This window comes from Aspergillus nomiae, assembly GCF_001204775.2.
Source record: "Aspergillus nomiae NRRL 13137 chromosome Unknown contig00063, whole genome shotgun sequence".
In the NCBI taxonomy this organism is placed as follows: Eukaryota; Fungi; Ascomycota; class Eurotiomycetes; order Eurotiales; family Aspergillaceae; genus Aspergillus; species Aspergillus nomiae.
The window spans coordinates 65,763-79,991 of NW_015378118.1; the positions used below are offsets into that span (position 1 = coordinate 65,763).

At 47.7% G+C, this 14,229-nt stretch overlaps 3 protein-coding genes across 3 annotated transcripts; 2 read left to right on the top strand and 1 right to left on the bottom strand.

The window, feature by feature from the left end:
• Positions 1–1,869: 1,869 nt before the first annotated feature.
• chl1 (DNA helicase) lies at positions 1,870–6,013 on the top strand (the record flags this gene model as incomplete). The annotated part of the gene is made up of 9 exons (XM_015548293.1): positions 1,870–1,996; positions 2,350–2,516; positions 2,574–3,215; positions 3,269–3,934; positions 3,990–4,160; positions 4,223–4,932; positions 5,135–5,242; positions 5,401–5,599; positions 5,795–6,013. Exons 1-9 carry the CDS (start codon positions 1,873–1,875, stop codon positions 6,011–6,013), a joined length of 3,006 nt encoding a protein of 1,001 aa, XP_015408933.1. The 5' UTR covers positions 1,870–1,872.
• A 589-nt stretch (positions 6,014–6,602) lies between these two features.
• On the bottom strand, positions 6,603–7,775 carry ANOM_003037 (uncharacterized protein; the record flags this gene model as incomplete). Its single annotated transcript, XM_015548294.1, has 2 exons — positions 7,380–7,775; positions 6,603–7,321 (listed from the first exon to the last, which is right to left on the bottom strand). Exons 1-2 carry the CDS (start codon positions 7,765–7,767, stop codon positions 6,603–6,605), a joined length of 1,107 nt encoding a protein of 368 aa, XP_015408957.1. The 5' UTR covers positions 7,768–7,775.
• A 770-nt stretch (positions 7,776–8,545) lies between these two features.
• On the top strand, positions 8,546–14,132 carry pld3 (phospholipase D; the record flags this gene model as incomplete). Its single annotated transcript, XM_015548295.1, has 3 exons — positions 8,546–13,935; positions 13,997–14,065; positions 14,126–14,132. 3 exons carry the CDS (start codon positions 8,546–8,548, stop codon positions 14,130–14,132), a joined length of 5,466 nt encoding a protein of 1,821 aa, XP_015408934.1.
• Positions 14,133–14,229: the final 97 nt, after the last annotated feature.

A 14,229-nucleotide genomic window follows, 5' to 3' on the forward strand; every position in this document is an offset into this window, starting at 1 on the left:
GACTCTGCTGGTGAGATAAAGTGTGTCCAGATTAGCAACACACCCATCCGCTGTAGGGAGGTCAAAAAAATAAAAAAAAAAAAGAGGGCAAAAGAAAAAGAAAGGGTAGAACAATAAAGATGCTAAAAAGCTGGCGTTGTAGAAGATTTCCTGTTTCGGTTTATGTCTTTCTTTCCTTTTTCTTCTCCAAAACAACAACTAGATGGGGCTGGCTCACCTTTGGGGAGAAGGGGATATAACTTCTGGCATGTAAAAGTCATCCTGGCCCCCTGGATACCATGTAGCTCCCAGCCTTGGCTGACCGCGACCTTGCGGTGGTCTATTCATTGTCGGCGTCTTTTCTTCTCTTCCTCTTTAGTAATCTAATTATTCCCTTCTTTTCTTTGGGAGGTTTTTTTTTTCCTCCACCCCCCAGAGAAAGACAAATAATTTAGAAAAGAATTATCCGGACTATTGGGCGTTTCTTTTTCGTTCTTGTCCTTGGTTTGCCTTGCCAATTGTTTTGGGTTTGAGAGTCAGACTAGAGCTAATAATACGATTAGGCTCTCCAGGCACAACGGTTCTTCGGTACGTAATCAAAAAGAGAATAAAAAGAAAATAAAGAGGGCCAACTGTGGGGGAAGTTTGATTGCCGAAGGGCCCAAGCAAGAGAGAGAGACTTTGTTGGATATACAGAACGCGTTGAAAGAACCACAAGGGACCTACTCATTATCTAGCGAAAGTACCAGGAAATCCACTGGTGACAAGTATTTACCCAGTGAGAGCTGTCAGACAAAAGATCGAAAATTAAATGGAGGGGGGAAGAGATGGATGAGTGTTGAATCAAAGACGTATTGTACGTATCTTAGTATGGGTTGAGTGGGGTAAGAAGAATTGATAATTAATTACGGAGTACTATATACGGAGTACTCCGTATTATATTTTTACTTTCGTTATCCTTCCCCTCGGCAACTGCACCAAATATTAGCGTTTACTCCGTACGGAGTACAGACAGTAGCTTTCAAATAACAGATACTCTGTTAGGCGGTAAACAACTCATTAATTCATTTTTGTAGTAGAAAAATGCTTTTAGTCGCGAGACATGGAAGATCTATCAAGGGAAAATAAAATAAAATAAGATAAAATCTGTTAATAGAGAGAAATGCCCGCGTACCTGGTACTCGTACCTACGTATAGTACGGAGTACATACAAACCTGCTCTCGAAGAGTAAGCAAGAAACTAAAAAGAACTGGACCTGGCACCGCTGCTCGACACTTGACCAGTATAAAATCAAGATAGAGATAGGTATAACATGGGCAACTTCTCTGTGACCCCGTTTTTGATTAATTAATCGCTTTTCGAAACTGCTACTCCGTACAGAGTATGGAGTATTCAAGAGAAAGATCTGTGTTTTATCTCAAAAGAAAACTTGGCACTTCTTGGCATATGATTGCCTGAGGAGTCATACTCCGAGTATTCGTTGCTTTCTTTCTAGAAGCAACTTCGGAGACCACAATAACAGTTCTTCTGCTCTTTTCAGCCTCCACCAAAAAGATGGTCTTCCTTGTGGGCCTTTAAGTTCCAATAATGTTTATGAACTTGTGTTATCATGGACAGGTACAGTAGTACGGAGAAGGAGGTATTAATCGTACCGCCCCATTTTTCACCTCTTTTGATTGGGCCTTCTAGTGCTTCCATAACCACATCATGGATCTCACCCCCTTTTGCTTTTTTCTCTTTCTCCTTTTCGTTCCCCGTTGCCCCTGCTCCTTTTCTCCTTTTCGGCTAGTCGATAGGCGTATCGTACAATGGACCCATACTGACCTTGAGCCTCTGATCTCCTGCGCAGTACTAATACCTGTTGAATGTGACCGCTATCTCCTGCAGGAATCATGGAACTCCAGGCAGAAGAGTTCCACCACCCTTATTCGCCATATGACATTCAGCTTCAGTTCATGCGGGCATTGTACTCTTGCATCGAAAAGGGTAAAGTGGCCGTCTTTGAATCTCCCACAGGTAAGTTGGCTTTCACTTTGAATTGAGTTCCTTCTGACGCCCCTGGTGATAGGCACTGTGAGTTAAACTTTGGACCAGTTGTTGATTCTACTTGCATTCTTGCTGGATATCTGCCGTTGTAGAAGTAACTAAATGTAGATTAGCGGAAGCCCTAAATATCATACTGACAATAAGCACTTGTTCAATTACTGAGACTTTTCTGCATTAGGGAAAATCTTTGAGCATAATATGCGGCTCATTAACTTGGCTACGAGACCATAAACGCACGGGTTTTCAGGAAACTGTCAACAACAATACCTGTTAGACTATCATTTGGGAACTACAGGAATTTGGTCTAATACGTAATCTCGCAGGTGATGACGGTGAACCGGAATGGATGCTGGAGTATGCAAGACGGGAATCCAGTCGTGCTATTTCTGAGAAGAGGAAAGAACTTCAGATACGATTGGCAAAAGCAAGACATAGAGAGGAGAAGCAGAAAGCTACTTTGGAGAACTCGAGTGGACCACGCAAACGACAGGTATGGTACCTACCAGTTTCGTGAGTAGGCAGTTTCCTTGCTGAGACGCCGGTTCAGAAGTTCGATATATCTTCCAGAGCTTCCGATGTGCAGACCGAGGATGGTTTCGCATTGGATGAATACGACAGTGAGAGCGAAGAGAAGCGTTCCTCACAGAAACGGACGGATTATTCGAGTGGCCTTTCCACCGGCACGCTAGAGTTATTGGAGCGTTTCCAACACAAATCCTCAGCACATCCCAGACAAGACGAAGATTATGGGGATGAAGATATCAAGATATTTTACTGCTCGAGGACACATTCCCAATTAACACAGTTTGCAAGCGAATTACGAAGAGTCAATGTACCTTCGAGCATACCGAAGGACCTTAGTGAAGGACTGGCGGACATAGATGAACTCCAGGAAGGTGTAAGGTACTTATCCCTTGGGTCTCGAAAAAATTTGTGCATAAACCCTCGAGTGTCTTCCCTGAATAATGTAACAGCAATCAGTGAACGCTGCTTAGACATGCAGCAGCCAGGTGTTGCTGCAGAACACAAATGTCCGTTTCTACCGTCAAATGAGAATGAGGCACAGGTTTTACAGTTTCGGGATCACGTACTGGCCACAGTTAAGGATATTGAGGACATAGGGAAATTGGGGAAGAACATTGGAATATGCCCCTACTACGCGTCCCGCTCGGTCACTAAGCATAGTGAGGTGGGTTGCTCACAGAGCCTGTTTGCTGGACACCCGTTGCTAATACTCGAAAGATCGTGACACTTCCGTATCCCTTGTTGCTTCAGCGGTCAGCTAGAGACGCTCTTGATCTATCCATAAAGGGCCATGTCGTTGTTATTGACGAGGCTCATAATTTGATGGATGCTATATCCAACATCCATTCGGTAACAATCACACTGTCGGAGCTGCAAACCTCTCTATTCCAGTTGACAACATACGCACGAAAGTTTAAAACTCGACTAAAAGGAAAAAACCGAAACTATATCGCACAGGTTATCCGACTTGTCACTTCGATCACTGACCACCTCAAAACAATCCTCGAAAGAAATCAAGCTTCCGAAGGTCCTGTCCAGCCATCAGACCTCATGTCTGGGAAAGGTGTCGACCAGATCAACCCTTACAAGCTATGTCGCTATTTGCGTGAGAGTAAGCTAGCGAGGAAGGTGGATGGGTATGCCGAATTCTCTCGAGAGCAAGCAGACCGCGAAGCAGACAGAAAGCCTTCAACGCCGGTCTTATTTCATATCCAGAGCTTTCTCCTACCCTTGATGAACCTTTCAGCAGAAGGGAAATTGTTCTATACGAAGGCTCAAGGTGATATTCAGTTGAAATATATGCTCCTCGACCCGATGAATCAATTTCGCGAAATTGTTGATGATGCAAGGGCTGTTATATTAGCTGGCGGAACTATGTCACCTGTATGTTAGTTTTCAACTAACAGGCCCTTTGCTCATTAGTTGACAAAGCATACAGATGACGGACTACATAAACCATTTGTTCCCATACGTGCCATCTAGTCGCCTAGACACCTTCAGTTATGGTCATGTCATTCCTCCAGAGAATTTGATCGCACAAGTTCTAGGTAGAGGGATTACAGGTACAGACTTCGACTTTACCTTTGATACACGGGATTCAGAACGGATGGTATGGATTCTGAGTTGGGGTGATCCTTATATTTCCATGATCTAACCCATGCGTGTGCACAGATAGTTGACCTGGGACGGACCATAGCTGCTCTATGCCAGGTTATTCCAGATGGCGTCGTTGCCTTTTTCCCAAGTTATGACTATCTCGGTCGAGTTTTGAGTATATGGAAAAGACCCCTTGCAGGAGAGATCAATCGTACTGTCTGTGACTTGATTGAGCGGAAAAAGACTATTCTGCATGAGTCACGAGATATGACTATGAGCATTGAGGAGCTCTTGCAAGAATATGCAAGTGTTGTCGGATCAGGACGAGGGGCACTGCTTCTTTCAGTTGTCGGTGGGAAGCTGTCAGAGGGTATCAACTTTTCTGACAGATTGGGGAGAGGTGTGCTTATTGTTGGCTTACCATTTCCAAATATACGTAGTGCAGTTTGGCAAGCAAAGATCCAGTATGTTGAGCAAAAAGCCTACAAGGAGAGCTCGGGCTCCGAGGCAAGCCGGCAGCTGATCGCAAAAACTGCGGGAAAGGATTTCTATGAGAACTCCTGCATGCGGGCAGTCAATCAGTGCATCGGGAGAGCTATTAGACATCGTAATGATTACGCTGCTATCGTTTTGATGGACAGACGTTATGATAAACCCGCTATACAGGGGAAACTGCCCGCTTGGATCAAACAGAGCATGGCGAGCAGTCCCGCTCTGCGACCAGTTGGAGCAGCAGTAGGTAGTCTATCGAAGTTCTTTATGGCACAACGGACCAGCCAAATATAGTGAATATTACTTTATACTGTCTTTATACGAAAATCTCTTCCTTAGTAATTATTGGCCTCCAACCCTTTCCAGCACTGGATACAGAGTGACGTAAATCACGTGGTAAGTGCCAAGACGGGCAGGGTTGACCCTACTTAGGGCAAGCGAAGTTAGCGCACAATCTAGAGCCGCCGCCTCCAGGCCTTGATTTCAACATCTGAGCGACCAGCACACACGATCGCATCCCCAATCGCCAAACACTCAGACCGGTCTTGTCGAGTACACCACCGTCGACAAGATGCCTACCCGTTTCTCGAAGACAAGGAAATCGTGAGTCGAAAAGCTCTTTCTTTTATCGCCTAGGGTGGTCGAACGTTCTTGTTTGTCGTGGTGAAATGCGACAAACTAATACCCCATCCGACTCCTATATCGAAACCTTGAAAGATTGGGACAAGACGAAGCTGACTTGTATCTCTTTCTTCCTATAGCCGCGGTCATGTGTCCGCCGGTTACGGTCGTATCGGCAAGCACCGTAAGCACCCCGGTGGTCGTGGTATGGCCGGTGGTCAGCACCACCACCGTACCAACCTCGACAAGTACCATCCCGGTTACTTCGGTAAGGTTGGTATGAGGTACTTCCACAAGACCAACCAGCAGTTCTGGAAGCCCGTGATCAACCTCGACAAGGTACGTGAAGTTACGAATATTGCCGTAGACAACGATGGACGGAGCAAAAAGGAGGATCGGCTTGATGAAATGGATTGTGTGGCATGAATAACAAATGATGCTCGAAAACATGAATCAACTGGCAAGAAAGAAGGAAGCAAGAAATTTGCCATGGTTGTGATGAACATGTAACTGATTGGTGAACTTTTGGTTTAGCTGTGGTCCCTCGTTCCCGCTGAGCAGCGTGATGCCTACGTGAGCGGCCAGAAGACCGACACTGCTCCCGTTATCGACCTCCTTCCTCTTGGCTACTCTAAGGTTCTCGGCAAAGGCCGCATCCCCGAGATCCCCATCGTCGTTCGCGCCAGGTACTTCAGCCGGGATGCTGAGCGGAAGATCAAGGAGGCTGGTGGTGTCGTTGAGTTGGTTGCTTAAATGTGGATTACGGTGCTACCTAAAGAAGGTCAAGGTGCTGCGCTGGCTGTGGTCGGCGTAATTGAGGCTCGGTTTCTCTCGAAGGGAATAAGGACTCGAACATGGGAGCCGCGGATCGGGCACAGGGATCCGTGTATTTACAAAACCAAGGGTTTTCGTTTGTGATGAGCATAGCATAGCCTCCGGACACCCTTACGATCTCACTGTCTCACAAAATACCATAAAGGAGGATTTCTTTTCGCTTTTTTTTAAACCTAAAGTTATCCCAGGCAATATGATCCTTGGCGAAGACGTAAGATAAAAGGTGGGAGCCTTGCCTCTTGAAGTTCAGAATGAACCCTTTGTGGTTGGCTGGGTAGTTGCTATAACGCGTCTACACCAGGTAGCGCCGCTTGGAATTACCCTTAATCTTTACACTTATTTACTATCATATCCACATACCGTCCCCATATGGAACAATACCCGTGGGCAAGACCGCTTCCTTCGAGGGGTATGGGCTCGGGCGCATGTTAGTACAGAGATGCTGGTAACAGATGGTATTGATCAGGATCACATTGTCTATGTGCACTCAACTCGCTCTATAATTCAGTTATATCTTGGATTCACGAACAAATCCAGACTTCATTGAACCCTCAGTGGCTGCGAGAGTATCACTAATGAACCGCACTGCTTCGTCAACCATCTTGGGCGTCACCTCATGCGCCGCGCTCTCGTCAATAACATCCTCTAGAGTCACCGCACCATTGGAAAACCAGCCGTTGGGGGCAACTGCTTGTTTCAGCCAAGTTAAGAAGGCCTCTCCTCGATGGTACGGAACCAATTTATCCACACCGCCAGAAAGATTCAGTATCCTTTTGCCTGCTAGGCAGCGGGCCAACAGCGGCTGTAGAGCCTGCTTCTCTTTCTCCGTCGGCTCCGGCAAGGTAGGGTTCCGCAGAGGCTCGACACTCTTCTGCGTGTCCAAATAGCTCAAGAACAGACTGGCCGGGTCATAATCACGGACGGCGTCTAGGAGAGACTCAGGAAATGCCTCCGAACCCAAGAACTGGGAGCCTGGCGGGTCACTGTTTGTCCATGCTGGGAGCTTCGACAGTCTCGCACGATCGGCCATGAGATTTACATAGTCGGGACAACCAATGATAACCACACCGGTAGTAACACGCGGTTCGTGTAGAATACAGCTCCACGCTGCATGTCCACCTAGGGAAACACCAAGTACGAGGTTTTCGGTGATCTTGTGCTCGGAGTGAGGAAACACGAAAGGTGGGAGATAATCGATCAAAAGGGAAACATCCCGTGCAGTGCCCTCTAAATTGCGGATGAATCAGATATGGGCACCTTCATTTGGGAAATGCGGAGCGCTCACGAAAGATGGAAAACATGTCCTGCGCATGACGAGGGTTGCCCTGTCTCCATGCCTCATTTCCAGTGGGATCAACCAGCCTCGTGCCATGATTTCGCTGGTCGAAAGCAACGGCGATTAGGCCTTTTATAGACTGGCTACTATTGGCATGGCGAGTCTTGATTCGGTTATTCCAGTCCGTGATGACTGCGGCAGCAATTCCCGCCATCCTTTCTTTAGTTGCTAGTCTGGGATGCAGCAGCCAAAGGCACGCAACCTCTGAAGCCTGGGTAGGTAACTCATTTAAGCCAAATACCGTAGTAAGTATTCCTGCAACTGGATATGTTTTTTGCGATACGGGAGACGGAATCGTGCGGGGTGCGGCATCTAAAGGTTTCAAAGGGTCTGCCATTTCTCTTTCTTTCTTTCCCTTCCTCTCTATTCCTGTACTTCCTTTCTATTTTTATGGTATGTTGAGGTGAATTGGGAAGGTAGAGGAATAACGCGCAATTGAGTCCCAAGGTCGAGGAGTAACAGTCCTTATATCCAAGAATCAAGTATACCTCGGTAGAAAACGGAGCACAGCCAGTGGCTGTTTCTCTTCACCAGCCACAATGTGTCCCGCTTGTTTATCCGGGCTGCAAACGTACGATTATCAAGTCAAAGTTTACCTCCTCTTAACCTTCTCTTACATAGTCAAAGCAACATCTAGTCTTCTGAAACCTCCCCGTTTATTTTACACAATATAAAGAGGAAACAAAAAAAGAAAAAGAAAAAGAAAAAGAAAACCTTTAGAGATGGTCAAAATTTGCTTATAACCAAAGATCCAACTGCTCCTTTTGGCATCCAGACTTTTACCCTTCCCAAGTTCCCACGCTAAAGCGGGCCCCTCTGTCTCCAAGTCGAATTGGGATAAATTATGGGTCAGACTCCACTGCGGCTCGGGACTACGTACTATTTGTGTTTTAACACCAACGCTCCTTTTGGGTTCTAACGCCCTAGCTTTTGACAGTTACCCCCTAGGCTTATTGTTCAAATATATCACGCCTTCGGACAGCGCTACAATGACTTCACTGTGAGGTTTCCATGGTTAGTTTTGACAGGATCATATTGATCCTTATGTAGGCCCATTGAACTCCCCCCGACCCCTCCCGTAGTGAACTAACATCGCTTTGTCCCTAGTACGCACCATGACCGAGTCTACGGTCCATCCCTCAGAATTGAGGGTTCCTGAAAACTCCTCTGATCGGCTCACCCCCGGAAAGCCAGAGCCACCTATTTTATCGAGTGGCCCAAAGCTGTCTTCACCTTTCCCTTCTCCAACTGGTACCCCTGGCACTGAGTATTCGCCTTCAGACAATCAGGAAAAGGCGGAGGCTGCTGTTGAAGAAGATCAACGGAGAGCGAATACTATCACGGATGAAACTGGAGGCAAACCACATATAGGGGAGGCCAGCGGCTCATGGGAAATATGGGATGGCTTTTCCGGAGTTAAACAAGCATCTTTGAACCCTCAACGACCGAACGAGTCGCTCGACAGCCAGCAGAAGGCCTTCAGCCAAAAATCACAGGCATCCCATCATGGGCTATCATCGCGGCGTCCAAGTGTTCAGTTTACCGGCGAAGCCACTGAGAACGATCCTCCTGTTGAATCTGCTCGATCAAGACCTTCTTCCATAACAGGGGACGATGTTGATGCTGATCTGAAGGGCAAGCAATCGATCTTCGGCAAGCTGAAGGCATTTGCAGTCTCCCCATCATTCGCCTCTCATTCCCGCTCGGCTAGTGCTGCAACCATCGGGGATGCTAGACATCCCAACCATGATCTCACCACCCCAGGCTCGGAAAGGGGGGAGTTCCGTTTCCCCAACACGCTAGAAGAGGAAGGGAGCGATATTGATGCTGATGCTGAAGAGAGTGCGGGGGAACAACAAGTCCGGCAGAAGCAGCAGCAGAGGAAGAAGAAGAAGCAGCTGCGTCGTCAACAAAGCGACTCTACACCCCAGACAGAACCGAACACACCGAAAGCCTCGGGCCGGCCCTCCTTTCACTTGCCTAGCTCATTTGGCCCCTTTGAAAACTATCGTACGAACTTCTTTCCACGACGAAATACTGGAGACTACGCGCAGCAACGTGAGGGGGTGTCAGAGGATGAGGGCCGGGATCGCCTTAATCGCGATAATGCTTGGCGGCGGAGAAGTGCCTGGCTTGCTAACACTCGCGCGCTTAATTACGGGGGACGGCAGATTGACTCGCAACCGAATCAGGATGAGAGACGCCCTAGCAATCTGAGGCGGTTTACTGGCATTACAGGGCCGTCGGAAAACGTCGAGAGTCTCGGGGCTCCCTGGAGGCGCCATCGAGCCGAACGTGGCTCTAGCCTCAGCGCTCAAAGATGGCGGCAAATTAAGGCCGGATTGAAGTTGATTGGACAGCGACGTAAGACCGACAACACCGTTGACCACGCGAAGTCGGCCGAACTGCTAGCCGAGCTGACCTCGGGGGTACCGGCCGCCCTAATTCTGGCTAGCATGTTTCAACGTGATGAGCATGGCAGCAAGCGCATTCCGATTCTTCTTGAGCAGCTCAAGGTTCGAGTAACGGATAGTAGGATCGATTCTCATTCTGGAGATCGCCACCTTGTCTTTAGGATCGAACTCGAATATGGAAGCGGCATGACCCGGATGAAGTGGATTATTCATCGAACGCTGAGAGATTTCGCAAATCTCCATTTAAAGTACAAATTACACTTTGGGACACAAAAATATATCCAACTGCGAAACACTGAAGGGGCACAGAATCTTCCACGTTTCCCTCGAAGCGCATTTCCTTACCTACGAGGTGTTCGAGGCTTAGAAAGCGATATGGAGGACGAAGAAGATGACGGTGGCTATGAAACCACAGCCGAGGCGACAAGTGGCAATGAGAGAGCTGGGAAGAGGCAGCAGTCACGGCGGCGATCGTCCGGTAATATATCCCGGCGACAGTCGACTGTAACGAACCCTGATACAGAAAATGCTGCTGGTGCCTCGGGCGCAGCAGACGCAGGACCGAGCAAAAAAGAGAGTTATCCGGAGAGACAAAGAAAAAAACTCGAATCTTATTTACAAAAGCTGATTCGGTTCCTTATCTTTAAACCTGATAGCAATCGTCTGTGTAAATTCCTGGAGTTGTCGGCCTTGGGTGTGCGCCTCGCTGCTGAAGGGAGCTATCATGGCAAAGAGGGGTATTTGATCATACAATCCTCGAAAGGTCTGGATTTCCGGAGGGCCTTGACTCCTGCCATGGTAAAGAGCCGTCATTCACCAAAGTGGTTCCTAGTCAGACATAGTTACGTCGTTTGCGTTGATTCTCCCGAGGCAATGAATATCTATGATGTTTTCTTGATAGATCCCTTCTTCAAGCTGCAAACTCAGAAGATCAGTATCCGAAACCAGAAAGCAAAGGAGCTGGCAAAGTCGGCAAAAGAGTCGGCAAGGCATCCGCAACATCACACCTTGAGACTGGAAAATTCAGAGCGGAAACTCAAGCTGTTGGCCAGGAACGAGCGCCAACTCCATCAGTTTGAAGATTCGATTCGGTTTATGGTCAACAATACCCCTTGGGCAAGGCCAAATAGATTTGAAAGTTTTGCTCCAGTGCGCCACAAGTGCTTCGCTCAGTGGCTAGTTGATGCTCGGGACCACATGTGGATGGTGTCACGGGCGATCAACCAGGCCAAAGATGTCATATACATCCATGACTGGTGGCTAAGTCCCGAGCTCTATATGCGGCGACCAGCTGCGATCAGCCAGAAGTGGCGCTTAGACCGCCTTCTCCAGCGAAAAGCCCGCGAGGGCGTCAAGATATTTGTCATCATGTATCGAAATATCAACTCGGCCATCCCAATTGACTCGGAATATTCCAAGTTCTCCCTTCTTGATCTGCATCCCAATATCTTTGTGCAGAGATCTCCGAATCAATTTAGGCAGAATACTTTTTTTTGGGCACATCATGAGAAGTTGTGCATAATAGATCATACCTTGGCTTTTGTAGGAGGTATTGATCTTTGTTTTGGAAGGTGGGATACGCCACAACATCTTCTCACGGACGACAAACCGACAGGATTTGAAACTTCAGATGGACCTAAGGACGCTGACCACTGCCAGCTTTGGCCTGGCAAAGACTATTCGAACCCACGTGTTCAGGATTTCTACGATTTAGATAAACCCTATGAAGAGATGTATGATCGAAACGTTATCCCCAGAATGCCCTGGCACGATATATCGATGCATGTTGTCGGCCAACCGGCTCGGGATCTCACTCGCCACTTTGTTCAACGATGGAACTATATACTGCGTCAGCGAAAACCAACTCGGCCCACACCATTTCTACTTCCTCCGCCTGATTTTGACGCAGCAGATCTGGAAGCTCTTGGACTAGACGGGACTTGTGAAGTTCAGATCTTACGATCGAGCAGCGCATGGTCCACTGGTACGTCGGACCTTACTGAGCACAGCATCATGAATGCCTATGTCAAGTTAATCGAAGAATCGGATCATTTCGTCTATATTGAGAACCAATTCTTTGTGAGCACCTGTGAGATAGACGGCAGGAAAATCGAGAACCTGATAGGCGACGCTCTGGTAGAGCGGATTACTCGAGCTGCGAAGAACAAAGAGGCATGGCGTGCTGTTATCGTCATACCACTGATGCCAGGCTTCCAAAATACGGTAGACAGTGAGGGCGGGACAAGTGTCCGGTTAATCATGATGTGCCAATATCGTAGCATCTGCCGGGGAGAGACATCTATATTCGGACGACTCCGAGCTTTGGGCATTGAACCTGAAGATTACATCCAATTTTTCAGCCTGCGGGCTTGGGGCAAGATTGGCCCTCACAAACAACTTGTCACTGAGCAGCTTTACATTCACGCTAAATGCATGGTTGTCGACGACCGAGCTGCAATCATTGGGTCTGCAAACATCAATGAACGGTCCATGCTGGGATCGCGAGACTCAGAGGTAGCAGCCGTTGTGCGTGATACGGACATGATCTGGTCCAGCATGAATGGTCGTCCTTACCTCGTCGGACGGTTCCCCCACACTCTAAGAATGCGCCTCATGAGGGAGCATCTTGGCATTGATGTCGATGAGCTCATGGAGCATTCCATGGCGACAGAACAGGAATTGCGAAGGATTCAGATTGCTGAGGAGGGTTCTAAGTCACCAGGAGATCATGAGAGACTCGACCCTGAATCACTCTTGCTGGAAAAACAGGATGAGAGGGACATGATCGAGCGTCGACACCGTATACAAGACGAGTTCCTCTCACGGTCAGAAGACATACACAGCTTCAATCATGATGTCGACTGGGAGCAGGGTGATAATCCTAATCTCAAGTCAAACAGGAAGCTCACCGCAGATGCAAGAGTGACTGCCAACCCAGAACATAAGAAGGATGTGGACGGGTATGGTCCAGATCATCTTAGTACTGCTTTGCAAGCCGGTTTAGGAGAAGCTCGCGATTCTCAACTCTTGGGTGACAAGTTAGAGGTCTTGGTCTCTCCCATTGCGAGCGAGGGGAAAGGCACCATCCAGCAACCGAGACATTGCCCGCCACAAGAAGCCAACTGCGACAAAGAGGCACGTAAGACATCGTTTATTTTACCAGATAATGTCGACGAGCCAGATTCAGTTGTTGAAGGGCTGTCAGCTGCTCGTAACCCAGCTGTATCAGGACATGATACCGAGAGCAGTAGCAATGGCGCTGTTCCCACGACTAAAGAAAATTTCGATACGACGAAGTACCCGCACCCGCTGAGCAAAGACTTGAAACATGTATTCATTGATAAAGACTGCATGAGAGATCCGGTGATTGACGTGTTTTACCTTGACACATGGCATGCTGTTGCCGAGAAGAATACGAAATTGTTCCGGAGCGTTTTTCGCTGTATGCCTGACAGCGAGGTGAAGTCTTGGAAAGAGTATAAGGACTATACTGATTACGGGGAGCGTTTTGCTGAGATGCAGAATCAACACAGTGCTAAGGCATTTCGTCCAGCTCATGCTAGGCAAACTGGCCCGCCTGGTACAGGTGCCAGCTTGATTGCAGGTGGTCTCGCAACCAAGTCAAACCCAATAGCAGCCGGACCAAACGCGGAAGAACAGGCGATAGGTCAGAAGGATCAGTCTCCAACTGAGAAGGCTGACCTCCGACAAGCTACAAATACCCAAAATCACGATCGCACGCGGTCAGATAGCGCACAACAACAAGAAACACTGTCATTTAAAGATGAAAAGATGACTGGGTTGAGGACGGTAGATGCACCAGCATCTGGAAACGTACAAAATGGGCGACATGATGAAAATGGATCATCCGGAGAAGATCATGAGAAGCGGGTTTCAGATCCGCCAGTCGTTGATTATTCGGAGGCTTTGAATCGAAATGCCACAGCTCAATCACGACGACGACGACGAAGAGCTACAACTCTGGGCTCAAAGCGGGAGTTCCACGCATCAGATGAGGTGATGGATAAACAACAAGCGGAAGACCTTCTGAACCAGGTTCAAGGACATTTGATTCTTTGGCCTTATGACTGGTTAGTTGAATATTTCGCTGCATTATGAATGTTAATTCCACCTACTAACTGCTTGAATTAGGCTGGAAAAGGAAGAACAAGGTGGAAATTGGCTGTACACACTGGACCAACTTTCACCGTTGGAAATATAGTAAGTTATCTTCTTTTTAGTTTGTTCAATATCACAGACAGGTTGCTGATTATCGAGCAGTAATTAATGTACAGCGTGTCTTCTGCGTACCTCTGATTTATCCACCTCTCTTTGTGGGACTCTAAGCATATTGGTGAAGCAACAATATTTAGTCGCGATGTGCT